Source organism: Ursus arctos, unplaced genomic scaffold (genome assembly GCF_023065955.2).
Source record: "Ursus arctos isolate Adak ecotype North America unplaced genomic scaffold, UrsArc2.0 scaffold_23, whole genome shotgun sequence".
Taxonomy (NCBI): Eukaryota; Metazoa; Chordata; class Mammalia; order Carnivora; family Ursidae; genus Ursus; species Ursus arctos.
The window spans coordinates 23,045,298-23,065,117 of NW_026622908.1; the positions used below are offsets into that span (position 1 = coordinate 23,045,298).

Consider the following 19,820-nt stretch of genomic DNA (forward strand, 5'->3'; position numbering starts at 1 on the left):
TCAACATGTGATCTTATGGAGATCTTTTACATATCTTTTTTGTACTGTCTTTGAAATCTAGTTTGCATTTTATACTTTGAGATGACATGATGCAGAATGGATACATTTCAAGTCTCAATGCGGCCACATGCAGCCAGTTGTGGCCGGTGGCTGCATCGGGCACTGTAGACCTATATGGTCCGAGGACAGATTTCCTCTCAAGGTAGTAGGCCAAGAGTAGCCTTACACATTTAATGAACCCACCTTTCCCCCCCTTTCCAACTGAGAAAGAAAAAAACAAAGGGCCTGCTATGAAAACGGACAAAACAGCTCTGATGATAAATTGCAGGTTAAATTCATTTTCATATAATTGTTTCTTGGTTCCAGGACTGGTCACAAGTGAAAAATCACCCTTTTTAGAGTATAGACAACTTCATTCAAGGGACAGTAAAACAGAGGCATTAAAATAAACAACAAGCTGCAGTTTTTTTTTTTTTAAATGAGGGGTAAAAATTTCATCCTTTCAGATGATGCAACATTTTCATCAGTAAATGTCAGTAGCTCTCTCTTCCGTAAGCTAGTGACTATATTAAATATGAATTATAAGAATTCTGTTGGTTCCCAGCAGGATTTTTCTGTAGATTAGTCTGGTAATTTAAAAAATGTGTGTGCGTGTGTGTGTGTGTGTGTGTGTGTGTGTGTGTGTATTTATATATATATTCATTTGGCAGCTCTGGATGACTTTGATTTCTAGTTGGGAGAACTCTCCTGCTTGGCATTTTGGTGGTGGGGGGAAACTATAATAATTAGATGCATTCAGAAAAATTTCCTGGGAGTCGAATTGTATTACATACTAAATCAAGTTCTGTTTGATGCGCTGAGTATCTTTACCTTTCTAGCCCTAAACCCAGTGAATGCAGTATCTTTCAAGCTGCAAGCACATTCTGGTTTTATGAATTGGGGATTATTTTTGTTACAGTAGGCAGTAAGGTTCAGTGTAGTGTTGTGGAAATTCTTTGGAATCAAAAGGATCTGGCTCTGAATTTCCGTTTTCCGTGAGTTATTTTGGGCCTCAGATTCCCCATCTCCGGGGAATTCTCTGGGCCTCAGATTCCCCATCTGTGCAAAGAGGATGATAATATCTAACTCAGAGGTTGTTGTGAAGATAAATGTGATCATAAACGTATGATGTCGGAAACAGACATTGATTAGTCATGATTCTCTCACGCTGCCTTCCACGGGCCACCAGGTGAGATTCAATGGTGTTAAGTAGTCACGGACTCAGTGTTTATGGTGGTTGATGTGTCCACCAGAGCTGCGGTCTCATCTGAAGACTTGACTAGGGGAAGATCTTCTACACTCACTTACGTAATTATTGGCAAGATTTCATTCTTTCTGGACTGATGGATTCAGAGCCTTAATTCCTCACTGGCTGTTCGCTGGAGGTCTTTACAGTTCTTGGCCATTGGAAAATCTCCATTAGGCAGTTCACAAAAAGGCAGCTGGTAAGCAAGAGGGAGAGAGACAGACAGACAGAAGGTAGGGGTAGAGAATAGGACCCCAAGTGTTCTTGTAACCTAATTTTGGAAATAACATCCCATACATTTGGCAGTATTCTATTTGTTAGAACCGAGTCACTGGGTCTGGCAGCACCCAAAGGAGGGGATGACACAGGAGTGTGAATATGAGGAAGGGGGATTGTTGGGGGTCATCTGAGAGGTTGCCTACCACAGATAGTCTGCAGCTTCCAGCTTCATGTTTCCTGGTATTACTTCTCCCTCACATTAAGGTCCTAAGTCGGAAGAGCCGAAGAAATCAGAGCTCTGAGCCAGGAGGTCTGGTAAATGCTTCCCATAGCCCTTACGATACCAGATGTTATACTACATGGTCATTCCCCCTTTTGATATTTGTCCACCTCCCCAGTTAGACCACAGACTCCGTGAAGATGCGGACATGGTTTTGCTCACTGCAGCGATCCAGAGCCTGGAGCTGTGTTTGGCACAGAGGCAGTTCTCAATAAATGTTTGTCAGATAACGAAGGGAAGGAGTGAGTGTCCTTTTGGTTCATACAGTGACTCTAGGGAGTGGGTGCAAGTATTATGCTCATTTCACAGGAAACTGAGGCTCAGATAAAGTGACTCGCAGAGCTGGTAAGGGGTGGGACCTAGGAGTCCAGGTGTATCAAACCACCTCGAAGCCTTTTCCCTTAGTCACTTGACTCTGTGGTCTCCTGATTATATGTTGGGGGTAGTCTCTGTGTGTGTGTGTGTGTGTGTGTGTGTGTGTGTGTGTATGTGGTGTTTTTCGGAAGAGAAATAGTGCCTTCTTCTGTCACGTAGTCTCTCAGTAGGCAGCTCCCACCGCCCACCCCAGTCTGGAGTGGAGCAAGTCTTCCTTGGCTCCGTCCTCAAGTGAATTTCTGTGTTCTTCACATACAAGAGAGAAGAATGGAAAATGCATGAAGGAAAGGGGCAGCATGGAGCAGGAAATACGGAGCCCCTGTGAAACCATGCACTATAGGGGTGACGGGGGGACGTAGAACTTCTTCTGTTACCTCTCTGCCTGATCTTTTATGACTCTAATGAAGCAATATGCCTCCTTATTTGCAGTAAACTTTTTATAAATACAGTTTTTCCTTAGTCCTTTTGGTGGTTCTGTCTCTTCCAGACTCTAGATGGTTCCAACTCTTCTTCAAGTTTGAAATGGTCTTTTTGAAATTTGAAAGGCCCGAATCTTAGACGCTTTGGAAGAAAGGTAGTGATGATGACAATAATTGAAAAACAAACCATGATAACAACCAAATTAACATTTACTGAGTGCTTACTATGTACTAGGGAAAGGTCTAAGTGTTTTCCTTGTATTTGTTCATATAAAACATCCTATTGAACCATGAAGTCAATCTTATGGACGATCTTGAAGGCAGATGGCCTAGTTATCTATTGCCACATAGTGAATCACCTTGAAAGTTGGTGGCTTAAAGCAACAATACACATTTATGATCTCTGCTGGCTTCCCTGGATCAGGAATTTGGGAGTGGCTGGGTGGCTCCAGGATGTCTCATGAAGGCTGCTCTCATCTGAACGCTAGTGGCTTGAACCATTCCAAGATGGTTCCTTCCAATGGCTGCCAAGTTGGCAGGAAGCTGGGTTCCTCCTCATGTGGCCCTCTCCACGGGGCTGCTTGAGTGTCCTCATCACGTGGTGGCTGGCTTCCCCAGAGCCAGGGATCTAAGACACAAGGAAGAAGCTGCTTCAACCATTGTGACCCAGCCTTAGAAGTTACCCAGCGTCACCTCCACAATATCCATTGGTTGCAGAGGCCATTCTGTGTGGGAGGGAACTGTACACGTGCATGGATACCAGAAGGCAAGGAGCTTTGAGAGCCATCTTGGAGACTGGCCACCACCGCAGCTAACTTTCAATATGAACCACAACCACAGCCACAGCTACCTTTTCTTAAGCAGTTACTATGTGCAAAGTATGTACCAAAGAATTTACATACATTATCTCATTTCATCTTGAAAGCAGCCCTAAGATCCAAGTGTTCGTATTGTGCCTGTTTCACCCACAAGGAAATGGAGGCTCCGAGAGGCTGATGACCTGCCCAAGGTTACAGAGCTAGTGTGTGACAAGTGGAAGGAGCATGGGAGCACATCCCAGACACCGGGGCTCAAGCTCTGCTTGTGCGTTTTACCCGTGATGCGGCTGGGGCTGCCACGTGGAGTGATGGGAAAATGGAGGGAGCTGTAGAGCATTATACCGTTGACCCAGAGGAACCAAATCCCCTCATCCCCCCCCCAGCAAAGGGAAGCCATGTTGAAAGCACATGTCCAAGGACAGAGCATATCACTTGGTAAATAAGTAACAAACACAATCTGGTTTTGATTTTTATTAAACCAACTGTGAAAAAGACTTGCAACTGGCCGTCTGTGACCTGAACAATTAGCATTAGAACCTATCACGTTTTCCAGAAACCGAATGTTTTTGATGGGATTCTAAAGAACTGGAAAAGAGGAGAGTAATGAAGTGTAAAGAGTGGTTTCACCTCCTGCCCAGCGTATATGGTGAGGAGGTTAGGAATGATTCAGTATGAAAACAATTTAACTTAAAGAGAGCTTTGCATTTGTTCAATCATTTCAAGGACATTAGTATATTTAAAAGAAGTATGCATGTGTGTGTGTGTGTGTGTGTGAGAGAGAGAGAGAGAGAGAGAAAGAGAGAGAAAGAGAGACATGTGGAGAGCAAGCCAAGTACACTAAATCATTCCTAAAGTTGAAGTTCATGTGCCCAAAAGCAACCTAAGGAAACAAGAACGTTGGCAGTGGGTCAGATCCGTTGTCCCATATTCCTAATGTTTGAAGGGAAATGAGCTCCTGACAGAGAAATTACTGGCCTTCTTGAGTCTCACTAGCAAAGGCTAGGGGTCTTCCTGGAAAAAATGCACATACACACCTATACCTGAAGCCTTGCACACAATTTTAGGAACTTTAAAACTCCCGGAAGCCCATGGGATAGTCCCGCTAGTGTTCATGGATTCCGGGATATAATTCCTGCATGCTAGATGTTTTGGAGAATTTATTTATATTTTCCATACTAGACAAACTACTTCGTAGCGTAGAACTTGCTAAACTTTCCTGCATCACATTTTCTCATTACTTTGAACTGTATTTGGTATTTTTAAATTTTGACTGGATCCACTTCAGCTGTCACGTTTCCAGACTAGAGCTGACAATTAAAAAGTCACTGAACCTCAGCATCCTCCAGCTTACCTCCAGTGCATCCCCAGTGTGATGTGGGATTGCTGGCTACAATCTCCCTGACTCGTCATCCCAGCACCCACACCCTGTGGCCTCCTCCAAACAGGTGCGACTTATACACAGTATAACTCACGCTGTTTAGGTGTGGCTTTTATGGGTGCAGTTGCATACGTTCTGACAAATGTATAAAGTTCCCTTGTGCCCCTTGTACTCATTTCTTTCCCCTGACACCGACCCTGGTAACTACTGATGTGTTTTTGATCTCTACAGTTCAGCTTCCCTCCTCCTCCCAGGTCTTGTAAATGGAATCATACAGAATATACCGTTCGGGGCTCGAGCGTTTCTCTCAGCATGCTTTTGATATTTGCTCATGTTGTTCCATTAAATGATACAATACAATTTGTTTATCCATTCACCAGTGGATGGACACGAGTTATTTCCAGTTTTTGGCAACTGTATTAGTTTCAATCTTTTTTTTGGGGGGGGTGAACTTTTTGGGGCAGCAGGACTACTCTGCAGAGGGATTGAGCAAAGTTACACAACTTTACACATTTGGGGAGGGTGAGGGGATGGAGAGTTGGGCACAAAAGTGTCACTGCATTCTTCCACCATCTAAATCCTTTGGCAATTTTCACCAGTGCTTGGAGCTCCAAGTCATTCTGGAGCAGCTGTTCATTTTGCCTCTGGGCGTCTGCCTTTACATTTTTCCTTTTCCTCGAATTGGGGCCCCAGTGTTCCACTGGTATAGGTATTCGAGATCCAGATGAATTAACTCTCTTGAAGGTATTAGCTTCCCTCCTCCACGTGTGGTTCTCTGATGGCAGTCTCTGAACCACCTAGACGCTCCTCAGAAAAGCAGAATCTCAGGCCCCACCCCAGACCCACGCAGAGTCGGCATTTCAACAAGAACCCCAGTGTGTCAGACGCATATTAAAGTTTGAGAAGCACTGGTCACGGTATTCCACTCTCGCTCCTAAAAATAAAACGCATATTTTCTCATAATATTTGGCCCTTTCTCCCAAACTTTTTCTGTCCCTCCCTGGAGTAAACTGATTTTGTAGTTGAGTAAAGAACTCCAGCTCGGGTCTGGGGGAGGAGGTGAGCGCCGCATCCTCGAGGATGGAGGCGCTAAGGGAGGAGGAAAAAGAGAGGAGGCAGAGAACAGAGTCCGGGCTGTTGGGAGATCCTCGCAGCCCAGGCGGGAGGCGGCGAGGCCGAGGGGGACCGGCTCTCGGCGGCCCCCTCGGTGCCCCTGCTGCCGGGCACGCGGGACGGGGCGCGGGCGGCGGCGCGCGCTTGGCGGGGCGCGGGCCAAACTCGGCGGAGCGCGGCCGGAGGCCGGGCCGGGGCGGGCGGGGCGCGCGGGCGGAGGGACAGCGGGGGGGGCGGGGCCGGCGCGGCGAGGGGCGGGGTCAGCGCCGCGGCCGCGGGGGCAGCGACGGCGCCGGGCAGCGGGAGCGGCGGCCTCGCCATGTGGCTGCTGGGGCCGCTGTGCCTGCTGCTGAGCAGCGCCGCGGGTGAGTCGGAGGGCGTCGGGCGAACTTCCTGCGGGGCTCGGGGCGCGGGGCGGGGGCGCGGCGGCTGGGCGGCGATGGCGCGCCCTCCCCGCGCCGGGGCTGCGTCTCCGGGCGTGCGTGCAGGGAGAGCGGCCCCCGGCGCCGGGCTGGCCGGGACGCGGGCGAGGGGCCGCGGCGGGGTGCGCGCCGTCCTATTGTGTGGGCGTGCGGGCCGGCTGGTGCCGAGTGCTGTGTGCGCGGGCGGGGCTTTGTGTGCAGCCCGGCTCCGGGGAGCCCGGCTGCTGCCCCGATTGGGCGTAGCTCCACTGTGTGTGTGTGCGTGCGTGAGTGTGTTGTGTGTGTTGGGGAAGGGAGGAGGGGACGGGAGGGGAGGGGAGGGGAGAGAACTCTTCCTTGATCCCCTCTCCCCAGACTCCCGGTGCTCGGCTCTGGGCGAACCTCCCTAGGGCCTCTTCCCGCATCTCTCGCGTTCACCCTTGTGCCTCAGTTTCCTCCTTGGACGTCGGGCGGATAGCATCGCCGCTTCTTTCCGCTCCCTTCCTGGGACTGTGTTTGGCTCGGGTAAAGAGAGATGAAGCAGGGCCGAACCTGGGAATTATTAATCTTTCCCACTGTTCCTGGGAGCAGAACGTTTATTTGTCATCTGACCACCCGACTTGTCCCTCAGCGGGCTCTCTGACTGGCGTGGTGCCGGTGGGAGTGCACCCGGGCTTCATCTGGCGGCCCTTTGAACCTGGCATCACCTTGGTGTTGCATCCTGAGGTCCTGGGAAGCAGCAAGCCTCTTTCCCTTCCTGACAGCGTGCTGTCCCCTGGAACTTTTCTGCTGATGTGGGCACGCTCTGAATTCCAGCCCAGGAGCCATTCCTCTGCCCGGGCCTCGCTGGCCACAGCTGTCAGCTGCCTTCCTCAGCTCAGCCCGCCCCCTGACGTTTATTTCTGGGCAGCTGATGCCCAGAAAGTGGGTGACAGGGCCCAAAGAACTTTCTTAAGCAGAAGCTTGCTTGCCTGATGATTGTGCTATCCGCATGGCTTATTTACGGTTGATTTCCCCAAATGCTTGTAGCTGTTTGCTGTGGAGGTGTCGGTGGTGCTGTGTTGGTTGGGAAGTTGAGGCTCACTTCATTCTGAGCTCCCCCCCCCGCCCCAGGTGCCTTTGGAAAGAGAAATCTCCCACCTTCCTTGAAGTCCCTGGTCCTGGCCATCCTCAGAATCTACTGGGCAGCCTTTCCCACATCTCATACCTATGAAATCATCCCTGCTCCTGGAGACCCCATTTTGATATGGGTTTGCTGTGCCTTCCAGTGCGTGTGGAATGGTGGTGGCTGCTGTGGGTTTTCGGCCAAGTCTGGGGGAGAGTGCCCTGTTTCTCCTGAACTATCAGGCCACTCCCGGGAGGGAGTCCAAGGGCATATTGGCAGGTATGGGTTGGTGTGAATGATTATGTGCGGGCTGTTAGAACAGGCAGTTTTCTGGGCATCTCAGACAAGAAGACCTGGCTGAATTCATGCCCTCCATGTACAGAGCTGTGAGAGGTCCTGTGATAACACCCAAGGAGGACAGTCTAGAAGCTGGCTCTTGCATGCATCCTCAAAGTTGCTTGTGGCTCAGTGGAAACTTATTTTCTGCATTTCCCAGTTGGTACTGGGTTGCTTTGGTGGAGTCTCCATGTCTGTAAAAATAGCGATGAAGTTAATTTTGTCCTTCTCTGGTCAATGCTGGTCATTTAATATGTGTATAAAATAGGGCTACAATACATAGTAAGAGTGGGGACGGAGAGATTGGGGGTCGTGGAACTGCCTGACTGTCCCTGTGGTGGTTTTCCATCCTCTGTGGTCAGGCCGCTTGTGTGGCTTTGAATCACCTTTACAGTTGCTGGTTTAGAAACTTCTAGGCAGGTTGGGGGTGTGTGCATTTTTCATGTTACATTAAGCATCATCCTTGTGGCCTGAATTCTCCATTGACCCACAGTGTTACCAGAAACGGGTCCGGTCATTTTCCTTGATGCTACCGGGTTCTCCTGGCCTCCCAGCCCAGAGAGAAGCCCGTGTGGTTCAGTTTGGGGTTCATAGTGGGACCAGACACTCTACCCTTCTACCCCATATCCAGCTCCTCGATCTTCTTCTGAAAAGTTGAAACAACAGGAGAGATGATAAAAACCAGTATTTCGGACTGCTGTCTCCCCTTTGAGAGTTTGTGGAGAAAACTGGGGTCTGAGTTGATCCCTACCCTGAGTTCTGGGTGTTTGCAGGGCTGGAAGGCCACTGACATCTCAAGAGCAATTTGGAGGCCTTTATTATTCAGGAACCTTCTCAGACACCTCTCTGTGTTTTCTTTTTCTTCCTTTGTTTATGTTGTTCATGTCAGGGAAGTGAAGCATCGATTATTAGCTGTCGTTATTTTTTAATGTATCCTGTGAGAAAGACTCGGCCCATCCAGTGTCCGGGTTTCCTTCACGCGGCGGACTAGCTGGGTTACAGCGCACAGGGGGTGCGACGTGTCTGATGGTGGCCATGCCCCCCAGGCGGTCAGCCTCACCTCCTCCCGGGCTGGCCTTTGCTTCCACTCCCTGACATTCTCTGTCAGTGAACACGCTTCATTTTCCCCCACGTGTACTCCCAGGAGTGTGAGTACTGACCTTTTCTCCTGGAAAGATCTACTTAACGGTGCGAACGGGTGGGTTTTATTATTATTTTTAACTAGCTGAGGAGCCTCGCGGGCCAGCCCGGGTGGAGGAGACTGGGCACTGTGCACCCAAGTACAAATAAACACCCCTTGTTGCTTTTCATCTTCAAAGAGATGGGACAGAGGCTCCCTGCTGGCCTTTGAGGTGTTTTTATCTGACAGTCCACTGAGGCCTCTGACCTTGATAGGAGAGGGGGAGGAGCAGCGGTGTGAGTAGGAAAGGGCAGGGTGGTCCATTCTGGGCCTCCGAGACTGACGTAGACACCTTTTTTACCAAAGTCCCCAGGGTACCTTGAAAGTGGGCTTGTATCTCACCTTCATGGAACATTTTAGAGAATGTTGGCATTAGGGGAGTTGGTAGTCCAAGAATCTCATGTTAGAGAGTTGACCTTCACAGTCTCGCCTGTTTGCATGGGCACTGGGAGCAAAGGGGACCCCATGTTTATGGCACATGTATGTGTGAGATGCTTTTCTTGCCATTTCAAACACATGATCTTGTTGAGTTTTTCCAATGATACTATGTGGCAGGAAGTCATTTTATGGCTCACGAGAGATCCTTCAGACCCAGGACACCAGAGTGAGGACTGAAGCTCGGGTACGAAGTCTGGCTTCTTTGCAGGAATCACGCACGCAGCCTCCATGCCTTTCCTCCCACTTGCTTTTGGGAATTTAACAGTCAATGAGATTGTTTCCATAAACACCCCTCCTCCCTGAATCTGTTCAGTTTGTGGTCACGCTGTGAACTAAGCAGTTGGTGCTCATGGGAAATACATAAAATAAATCTCAGTCCTTGAGGAAAGATGGAACTTTTCAAAACAGCGTGGGTCTTCTTGCCGTATGCATGATGGGGAGGCATATGCGTGGCAGGAAGATACCACTGGCCACAGTGGAGTTTTTGCCCCGAATTGTAGTCACTTGGGGGATTTGTTTTCATTAATTGAGAGTATATATTCCCCCCCTTTTTTAATTTATCTTTTATTTTTTAAGTAGGCTCCATGTCCAGTGTGGAGCCCTACTGGGGCTCAAACTCACACTCCTGAGACCAGACCTGAGCTGAGATCAGGCGTCGGATGCCTAACCAACAGAGCCACCCTGCCCCTTCCCCTTTTCTTACGTATTTGTTATATTTTACAGTTAAGAAAATAAAAGATACTACATGCCATAGGCCCCCGGAACTATTCTTAGCGATGAGATAGCCCCCGGGGACAAATTTTGTTTTTTTAGAACCCCTGGGAGCTATTTTTGGTTACAGAGTTTTCTTGTTTGTTCTCTTTTCCTCTTCCTCTCTTCAGAATATTCTGGAAATGCTTGGGCCATCTGAATGGTGTAGTTTTTTCTGCCAGTGCCTCTACCTGACCACCAAGGAGATTTTTAAGATGGTCGCTCACCTGTGTGTGTGTGTGTGTGTGTGTGTGTGTGTGTAAGTGTAAAAGAGCCTTTCTTTCCTTGTAATTGTAAAAGAATCTACTCTTTTGGATGGTGAGGAGCGCCCTTAAAAATGTTTGCTGGGAGAGCAGCCAGGTACTTTGAAGATGCAGCATTTGCCTGTCACATCATTGGCTTGATGTTTAATATTGCTTAGCAGAATAAGTGGACTTCTGGACTGCTCGGTCCGAGGGGTGGCAGATGTTTATTTCAGGCCGGGTCGTTAGAGTTTCTGGACATGGTTGGGGGATGAGGTTAGTCTAGTGCAGGGTTTCCCAGCCTCTGTGCTCCATTTTGGGCTGCATAGTTCTTTGTTATGGGGACTGCCCTGCCATTCTAGAATATTCAGCAGCATCTCTGGTTCTAGATGCCAGTAGCGGCTTCCTCTTCCTCCTCGCCTCCCGCAATTGTGACAGCCAAGCATGTCCCCAGATGTTACCAACTGCCCTCTGGGGGCAGAGTCACCCCTGATTGAGAACTCCTGGTCCAGTGTGAACAAGCCCCGTGGCCATGCACCTTGGGTACTGTGACTGTTCATCCTAAAAATACTTTCTAGATGCAACAAGTCAGGTTGGCCTCCTCCTTCCAAGGGGTCTTTTAGTCATCTGTTTCTGCTTTCTGTTTCCACCGCCCCACAAGTTCAATGGGAAAGTACAGTTGTAACTAGACATGCCCAGCACTGCCCCTTTTTTCTCACTTCCCCTTGTATCACAGTGAAAACTTCTGGAATTTTAGACTGTAGATTCGGTTCTCTTGGGAGAGACTCACCGAGGAAGGTGACAGTTGACGCCCGAAGCCACCTGGTTTCCTGAATGTTAAACGGGGGAGGCTCGCCCTGCCTGGAAGTCTGCCTTGGGGGCTGTGTGTTGATATCTTAACCCTGGAAGTCCCCCTTCCTCCGCTCCACAGAGCAGTTATTGTTTGTCTCGGCGCCCCTTCCCCTCCCCGTCATTCCTTCTCCCTTCCCATCAAAGGGCTTGACAACTGGAGTCGGTTCTGCAGGTGGCGGGGAAAATCATCGGCAAGTTGGTTTGGGGGAAATTTTCATCTCGGACTTTGTTTTCTGAAGTCTCTTTAGAATTAGGCTCCGTGTCGCTTTGGAACACTTGGATTCCTTTAAGACACTTTGCCTTCCAGCTGTCGTTTCTCTTTGTTCAGTGTCCAGCCTCCCTCGAGTGTTTTCCTTGCTCCTCTCTTCAGACCAGCAGCATGCATTGTCTACTGTCTTTTGTGCAGGAAGAAAGGAAGGCCCCACGACGAGGGATGCTGGACTGGCAAGGGACAAGTGCGTGTTACCTTAGGTCAGGCACCTGTGCCTCCAATCCCGTGCTCTCCCGAGAGCCTTTCCACTGAGGAGGAGCTCTGGCTTCCCAAGCACGCAAGTGTGTGTTGCCTTTTGTCTTTGCATCAACTAGAAAATTCTTCTCAAAGCTTTATTGGGCTCTTCATCAGCACAGTACCAGCTCGGCCCCGTCCAGGCTCTGCGCCGTGCTCCAGGGGCATGGAGCTGTGTCGAACGTGTTCTTTGCCCTTGAAGAGCCAGGTGATCCGATGAGGGACGTGGAGTTATTTACCTTCTTTCCTTATCTGGGAAGGCACTTGTCTGTAAGCAGTATCTCGAAGGCATTCCGGAATGTGAGGTGTGCTGATGCATGCCCCACCGTGATGGGAACAGAGCTGTGGGGACGTCTCAAAGCCTGGGCGCACGTGGATAGCGCGTCTTTGGGGATATTTAACGGTTGGGTCCTTGAATAGGTTTCGGAGGTGCTTCCTTAGCTTTCCAGTTGGAATATTGGGACACACATGTTGGTGTTCTAAGCCTCTTGTAGCTTTTGGCTTCTGGGATTTGAAGAAGACATTTCTTTGAAGAAGACATTTCTTCTGTGGCTTCTTTATCGTTCAGCGAATATGTCATATTTCTTGTGCCTTTCGTGGTATCTAGGTGCATAGTGAGGACTGCCCCTCATTGAAGGCTTACTCTCTCTGGCAGGGTGCCGAGGCTGTACGTATATTATTTTCTTGTAATCATCTTGAATTGAAAACATTACACAAATAATACATCAAATACCTGCTCATTATAAAAATTCAAACAAAATAGGATCATTACAATAAAACATTAAAACTTTCCGTCGTCTGTCATTTACATTTCTCTCCCCTTTTCTAAATTACTTTTAACAAGTATATATTATTTTAGCGCTAATAGGGATTTATATACACACACACACACACACACACACAGTTTAATGAGCTCATACTTTTCTGTATTTGTAGCTTTTTGACTCGTTTTCACTTTATGTATTTTTCATGTATTTACCTAAATATATATTTTGTCACTTCTGCTTTGAGCTGGTGAATTGGTTACATCTGCCTTTCACCCCCTACTCCTGTTTGGACAGTTCGATTATTCCAAAGCATTTGACATTTCCTCTTTGCAGTATGGCTTCGGTTCTTTGTGCGTATCTCTCTCTCTCAATTACTTTATTATTTATTAAGATTTATTTATTCATTTTAGAGAGAGCGAGAGAGAGCGCACATGTGCACCTGCATAAACAGGGGAGGGGCGGAGGGAAAGGGAGAGAATCTCAAGCGGACTCCCTGCTGAGCACGGAGCCCAGTGCAGGGTCTATCTCATGACCCTGAGGTCACAACCTGAGCGGAAACCAAGAGATGGACGCTCAACCAACTGAGCCACCCAGGCGCCCTGCTCTCTTAAGTGCTTTAAAGTTCTTAGCTCTTGCTTTGCAAAAAATTATAGAATTGCAGTCATTTTTCCAATGACAGGTGTTTGCTTCCCTATCACCATATTTACACTGTTTCCTTGCCTTTTTGTATGCACGAAAGTTTTTCATTTCAATGCAGAATTTTAGGGTAATCTTTTAAGAGACATTGTGAATAGCAGATGGATTCCACCTCTGCAGTAGTGTCAATGCACAGGACGGAAGTGAGGACACCATGAATGGCTGTGACCAAGTTTACCCAAGTAGTGCCATGACCAATAAATCACAGCGTCCACCTGCCCTGTGCTATCACAAGTTGGCTGTTTGAGCACATCTTGATTTCAGAAATGTTTTAGTATTAAAGATAAATTAGGTACATCCGGATTTCAAATGTGTTAGAATACCAAAGGTATGCATCTTCTTGACCATCTTTCAGTTCTTATATATCTATCCATTCTCTTAAAAGCACTTTTAAAAACATCTTCTGGTATATGTATATACCATAATTCATTTAATGCTTCCTCTGCACATGAATCTTATTTCATTTTTAAACAGTTTATTCAGGTAGGTGGTATGCTCTGCCATTTTATAGATGAAGAAACTAGAAGGCTAAGTAATTTTCCCCAAGCCCACAGCCAGTGAGAAGTGGTTTCAGAATTGGTACATAAGACCGTAGAACTTGAACCTTTGATCTTCACCACTGGCTTTACTGCTTTGGCATTTAGTAGACACCCAGCTCGAGTTCATGTCTGCTAGAAGAAGCAAGTGCACTCCCTAGCTCGTGCTGGACAATTCCATCATTGGCTAGTGATGTCAATATTGATTCCATGCTTATCGTGTTGGATAGAATGATGTTAGAGAGCCATTGGAGTCAGGGGGTGTCCTAAGTTGATTTTATTCAGGTGCCTTGTCTTTGGCAGATTTAAACTGATGTTCTGCCACTCCTCCCTGCGGAGAACTTGTCATTTTAGCTATTTAAATTGGCCTTTGTGGAGGCTTGTTTTATTAAAAGGCACAATAACAGCAAGGATATTGTCTCAACACCAGGAGACTTGCCTTTGAATGTATTAATGATGGAGACTTTTTTCTCCCCTGTTGATGGAAATATTTTGTTGGAATGCCAACCTGAAGCGGTTTCTTTTTGGTCAGTACTTCCCTCAAATACCGCTGGGTGCCAAAGAGAAAGGCCCACTGTTTATAAAGTCCAGAAATAGGTTTTTAAGACAAAAATAAAGTGCTGATTATAATGCCTCCTATAAAAAGAAAAACTGAAGTTTTTTCCTTCTTTTTCTGACCTGGGCTTAAGCTTGTATGGTTTACACATGGGAGAACTTTTTCTGAACTAGGCATTGATATTATTTATTGTGGAAGGTGAAATGTTAACGTACTGCACCGGAAAGAAAGTAAAAAATAATTTGCCCCATCTCGTTGCTTCAAACCAAGGGGCTCTTGTGGGCAGTGGGTCGTGCCTTGTGAGAAAGTAATGCCACAGGCCTGTCAGGTGTTAATAGCTCTAGGCAGAGCCTCAGGCTTCCAAACCCTCTCCCAGGTCTTCTCCTTTTCATGAGTCATTGTGATATCAGGAGACTGTTAATTGGGTGAATTGGCTGGTGCTCGGATCCAGCTGTGATTTTTGACAGACAAATAGTGCAGTGTGAAGACGAGGTTGTCTCTGGCCTGGAGAGAGGCCACGGAGAAGGAGGACAGCCATTTAGCTTCCTCTGGAACAGGCCTTTGGGAACTGGGTGCTGGAGGGATGTGGAATTTATGAATACCTTGATTGAGGAGACTTGCAAACCCAAGGAGCCAGTGTTCCACGTGGGACACTTGTGTGTCTGTTGGCATAGAGAAATGAAAGCATAAAGGGTGTTTAATTTTATTGCATTAAAAAATCCCTGCTCGTTATTATAAGGCCCAGTGAAGTTCGCTTCGGGGATATCAGGAGTGCATGGTCTTTGATGGCGGCCCAGAAACTTTTCCTTCAGCCCAGCGTTGAATCAGAGCAGTGTTCTCCGGGAGTCATTAAACTAATTGGATGTGGCTGAAAAAGGACTCTTCGTCACACTTGTAGCTCCGTGGTCAGTTGAAAAAAAAAAAGCCTCTCAGTTGGCTTGGAAAGTTCTAAATATAACTTGTTTTTTATTATAAAAGTAAAATGGGGGCGTTGGGGGACGATAGAAGGGTGACTAGCAACATAGAGTGTCTCATCAGAAAATAATCCCAACGCTGTAAAAAAGTGTCGATGCTGAGAGAAACCAGACCAGAACTGAACAAAGGGTTTCAAAAACAGATTTCGTAAAAACATCGGCATAAGCTTGACGAGAAAGTATGATAGTAGCTCGTGAGCCCGGCTGGGTGGCTGGCGGGGCCTGGGGAAGCAGGCCTGGAGAGAGGTGGTGGTAATTCCTGTAGAAGAGATAAGGTTGAAGATATGTCCTATGTCAGGAATATTCTGGATCAGTGAAAGATAGAGCTAGCCTTGGAAGTGTTAGAGAGATACTGTACCCCCTGGTGGGACCTAGGATGGGCAGCAGTGACGCAGCAGGGGAGAGATTCAGCATGCCCCAAGGTCATTTATGGTGCCCAAGGAGGTGGCAAGGACAATACAAGAAAAGCTAACAGATATTGAAAATATGATAGTGATGCTAAGTGTTTGAATTACAAACATACTAGAGAAGTTGGAGATGCCCAGACATTGGGATATATAGATTTGGGGAAAAGAACACTCCAGCATCAAGGGGAGAGTGTCAGGATCTTTTGAAGGTACTCATAAAATGTGACTCAGCCACAATCCTGGACAGAAAAAAGAACTCTTCCTTTCTTGTGTGGTTAAAAGTTCCAGGAGGCAGGATGGGGTCAGGCAGGCTCCTTGACAGCTACCTTGGTGGCTCTTCTGGTCCAGCTCCTGAGTGAGTGCTTGACATGATATCAGTCACACAATAGGATATCCTGGAAGTTTCCTAGAAGGAACGGAGGTGACATGAAGGACACGGGGCTGTGATTTTGAAGAAAAGCAGGCGAAGGAACAATGAAGTTTCTCTTTCCCCGATCAAGCTAGTTGTGCCCTTTGGTGGCATATCCTTTCTCCTCCAGATTTTGGAATGGTCTCACTCATTTTCAAAGACCTACAAAGATTTTTACCAGAGAAACCCGTGGCTTAAAAAAGACAAAGAGGGAAGTGATGACTACCATTTAAAATAAGGGGATAAATTAGGCATACGTTGTGAGGCTAGCATGTGGCATAGAATAGGGTCTCAGACAGGTCAGTAAAAACTGCTGTCCATCTTAATTCCATCTGAAGGGAGTTTGCATAGTTTGCTTAAGGAATAGGAGAAGTTACCAAGAGGAAAAGGTGAAAGTTGTGTTTGGTAAAACATCACTGTTAAAAATGTTAACTAGTAAGAAACTTAAGGTTATCTTCTGGTCCAGTTTCAAAGGAAATAAAAATTTGCTACTGAAACCACATAAATGATTCCAGAAAGGGAGTGCGTTAATAAATGTAATCTTGGAGAAAAATGGAGAGTGATATAAATACATCAGTTGTAAGAGCAATATAAAACAAACTGTCACTAAGTCTTACTGAAAAAAAAAAATCACCCATCTATTCATTGTAGGAGACATAGTAAAAACCAAGAGATATAAATAGAATGAAAAGTTAGGGAAATAAAATCCATTGTGCAAGGGCTACTTTTATGGTATCAGATAAGTAATTTCATAGCATTAAGCATTAAGATAGATAAACAGGGTTACTGCAAATAGCTAAAGGTTCATTGAACAATGAATATCTGAGAATTCCATATAAAAAGACATGAAGAATTAGGAACATAATTAAAGGGTGCTTTAATTCATAATTGTGGAAGGTTCTTCAAGTATAAAATTAGCTAGTGCTTGCCAAATTTTGGAAGGTTAAAATACTTAAAGAATACATAATTTTAATATTTCCAAGAAAACGTCCATGAGAAGAGGGAAATGCAGACTGAAAGTGTGCTGGTGTCCGCAGCGCGGAGTGGTGGGTGGGCCTGACATGTTCCTCTGGACACTCCCGGCAGCCTTTCCTTCGCACACCTGCTCCCTGGGCTCGTGGAAGTGTTTGCTAACGGAAGCTTTGGGGATAAAAAAATCCTCCCTGCTAATGAGATGAGAAAGTTGATTAAGCTTCCAGTTGGGCTGAGCAGGTCTGACACCAGTGGCTGCCCAGGGGCAGCGTCTACACAGGAGAGTTTCCAAGGGCAGTTTTGGGCCTGCCAGAGGGATGGTGAAGAAGATTTCGAGAAAGTTATTGAGAAGGAAAGTCTATTTCTGCTTTTATAGATCAGTAAGCATTGCTGGTTTTTAAAGTATGAGCAGACATTTTCCTGGTTGAGTCGAGTGTGTTTTCTCCTTTGAGATTACAGCATAAGGATTACCGTGGAGAGCTTTGCTACTCAGAGGATGGTGGACAGGCCAGCAACGGCAGCATCACGTGAGCCAGAATCTATACGTTAGCAGGACCCTCCGATGAGGGGCGCCTGGGTGGCTCAGTTGGCTAAGCGTTGGACTCTTGATTTCAGCCCAAGTCATGATTTCAGATCAAGCCCTTCGTCAGGCTCTGCGCTGGGCATGGAGCCTGTTTAAGATTCTCTCTCTCTCTCCCTCTCCCCCTTCCCCTCCTAAAAAAAAGAAAAGAAAAACAAGATCCTGAGGTGACTTATGCACCTAATGAAGTTCAGGGACATGGTGCCGGGGTTAGAGGCTTTCAAGGGAGTCAGCCTGGGTTCACATCCCGTGCACCGCCGTGACCTTGGCCAAGGTTCTTAAACTTTTACCAACACACTGTGTCTTCATCTGTAATAGGAATAATAATGGTCCTTGCCATGTGATAGTAGTTTAAATGAGCTACTGCACATAAAGCATTTAGCTTTTACAATTGCCCACGAAATGTTAGTTGTTTATTTTAATAATTATTCAGGTTTATTATAAAAATTTAGAGAGGAATTTAGAAAAACACAAGTTACAGTGCTACAAACTTAGACTGTTAACACATTGGTTTATTTTCTTTTATTGTACATACTTTTGACCATGCTGGGAATGTATTTTCATATCCTGCTCTTTTCACTTGTGAATACAGCGTAAGCATTGTCCTTTGTTAAACTTATTGGGGGCAACACATGGTCTGATATCACAGAATGGCTGGGTGTATTCTTTGGTGATGGCTATAAAAACCACCTAAACCAGCCAAGTCAGTGGCGATGATATTACCTGCCCCATCTAATTTTATGTAGTGATTGTGATCCCATGGGAGTCATGTATTCAAACACATCTTGTAGTAGGTAAGATAGTGTTCACATCTATGTTACTGTAAGTGGCTCGTGTTAACATGTAGGAAAAGCCAGGAAACATCATTCCCCATTGACTCCGGAATTCCACTTCTAGGATTTTATCCTAATTGAATAGTTTTGAGATGCAGACAAACATTGAGCTATAGCGATGTGTGCGGCAGCCTTGCTTTCAAAAGCAAAACACTAGAAACAGACAAAAGAGTCATTAGGAAGTGAGTTATCCCCTTAAATGCTAAAGTACTGTGCGGACAGTAACGCTGATACTGTAGAGCTGCTCTCTCTATAAGCTACCCACTAGCCCCGTGCGGCTACTTCAACTTAAATTGGTTAAAATTAAGTAAAATCAATCAGGAATTCAGTTCTTCATTCATACCAGGCAGGTTTCAGGGGCTCAGTAACCTCATGTGGCTGCTGGCTCTCTTTTTGCACAGCTTAGATGCAAAACATTTCCGTCCTCTCAGAAAGTTCTTTTGGATGACGCTGTTCTAGAAGAATAGTTGTTACATGGAAAAAAAATTCTTATGAAACAGAAGGATTCAAATTTGGAGAGAGGGAGAGTATATGTGTGTGTTGTAAATTGCCCCTTGGTGCTTGGAGGGACACTGTGGCATTTTTCTAAATTCAGGCAAATCTGGCCCTCACAGTCCCCACTCACCAAAAGCTTGAGATTTGGCGCAAGTTGGTTGTTGAATCCGCCTCCCCCTGCAGGTTCTTTCAGAACCCTGGGGACCTGACCTGGGTACTGGTGTTGCTTTTGCTTTTGTTCCAAAGCCTGTTGCCTGGCATTGGACCTTCTGGTCTACCCAACACTTCAGTCCATCGCTTCACACGAACTCACTCCCCGTATGTTTCACAGCAGTGATTTACAGGAGTTGGGGGAAAAGGAAACCACTATGTTCCCTTCCCCGTTCAGATTGGTAGAGTAGTGTTACTGATGGGGGCGGGGGGAGGCTGAAACCATTCCACAGCAAACGGTAAACAGTAGTAACAACAAAACTCCTCTTGATTCATTTGGAAATATGTGCTCTGCTTTCGTCTGGCTTGTGAATCCTAGTGGGGATGTTGCAGGAGGGCTCTGCAGAGGTAGTCCCTCCTTCCCCTGTCCCTTCCAGCAGCTTCTGTGCGCAGGCACCCAGGCCTCGGCAGGAATACTCCCTTCACCTTGCCAGTGGGGTCCTTTGAAACAAGTAACCCTTGCTCTGACTTTCTTGGAGATGGTGTTGGTGCCCAGGCAATCCCTGTCTCCTGTTGGATTTTTAGAAATGATTCTGGCCAGCTTGACTGAGAAGGGATGGTGTCTCGCGGCTCCTTCCTTCCCCGCAGCTAAATGCAGCCATTATGTGTGGAGTGTATGCCCTTGTTGACTGTCTGGTCTGACTATTGATTTAGACCGTGTCTGTGTTTGTACAGTTTCTCAAAGAAAG

At 46.7% G+C, this 19,820-nt stretch overlaps 1 protein-coding gene across 3 annotated transcripts in view; it reads left to right on the forward strand.

Annotated features, from left to right (window-relative positions):
- The first annotated feature begins 6,145 nt into the window (after nucleotides 1–6,145).
- The window catches only part of LDLRAD3 (low density lipoprotein receptor class A domain containing 3), a 223,486-nt gene continuing 209,811 nt past the window's right edge, over nucleotides 6,146–19,820 (forward strand). Inside the window, exon 1 of one of the 3 annotated variants that reach the window (XM_026512104.4) lies at nucleotides 6,146–6,252. In XM_026512104.4, the coding sequence (XP_026367889.1) occupies nucleotides 6,207–6,252 (46 nt within the window). In that variant the 5' untranslated portion in view covers nucleotides 6,146–6,206. The remainder of the gene's footprint in view (nucleotides 6,253–19,820) is intronic. The other 2 variants (XM_044389018.3, XM_044389016.3) reach the window with 2 other exon arrangements.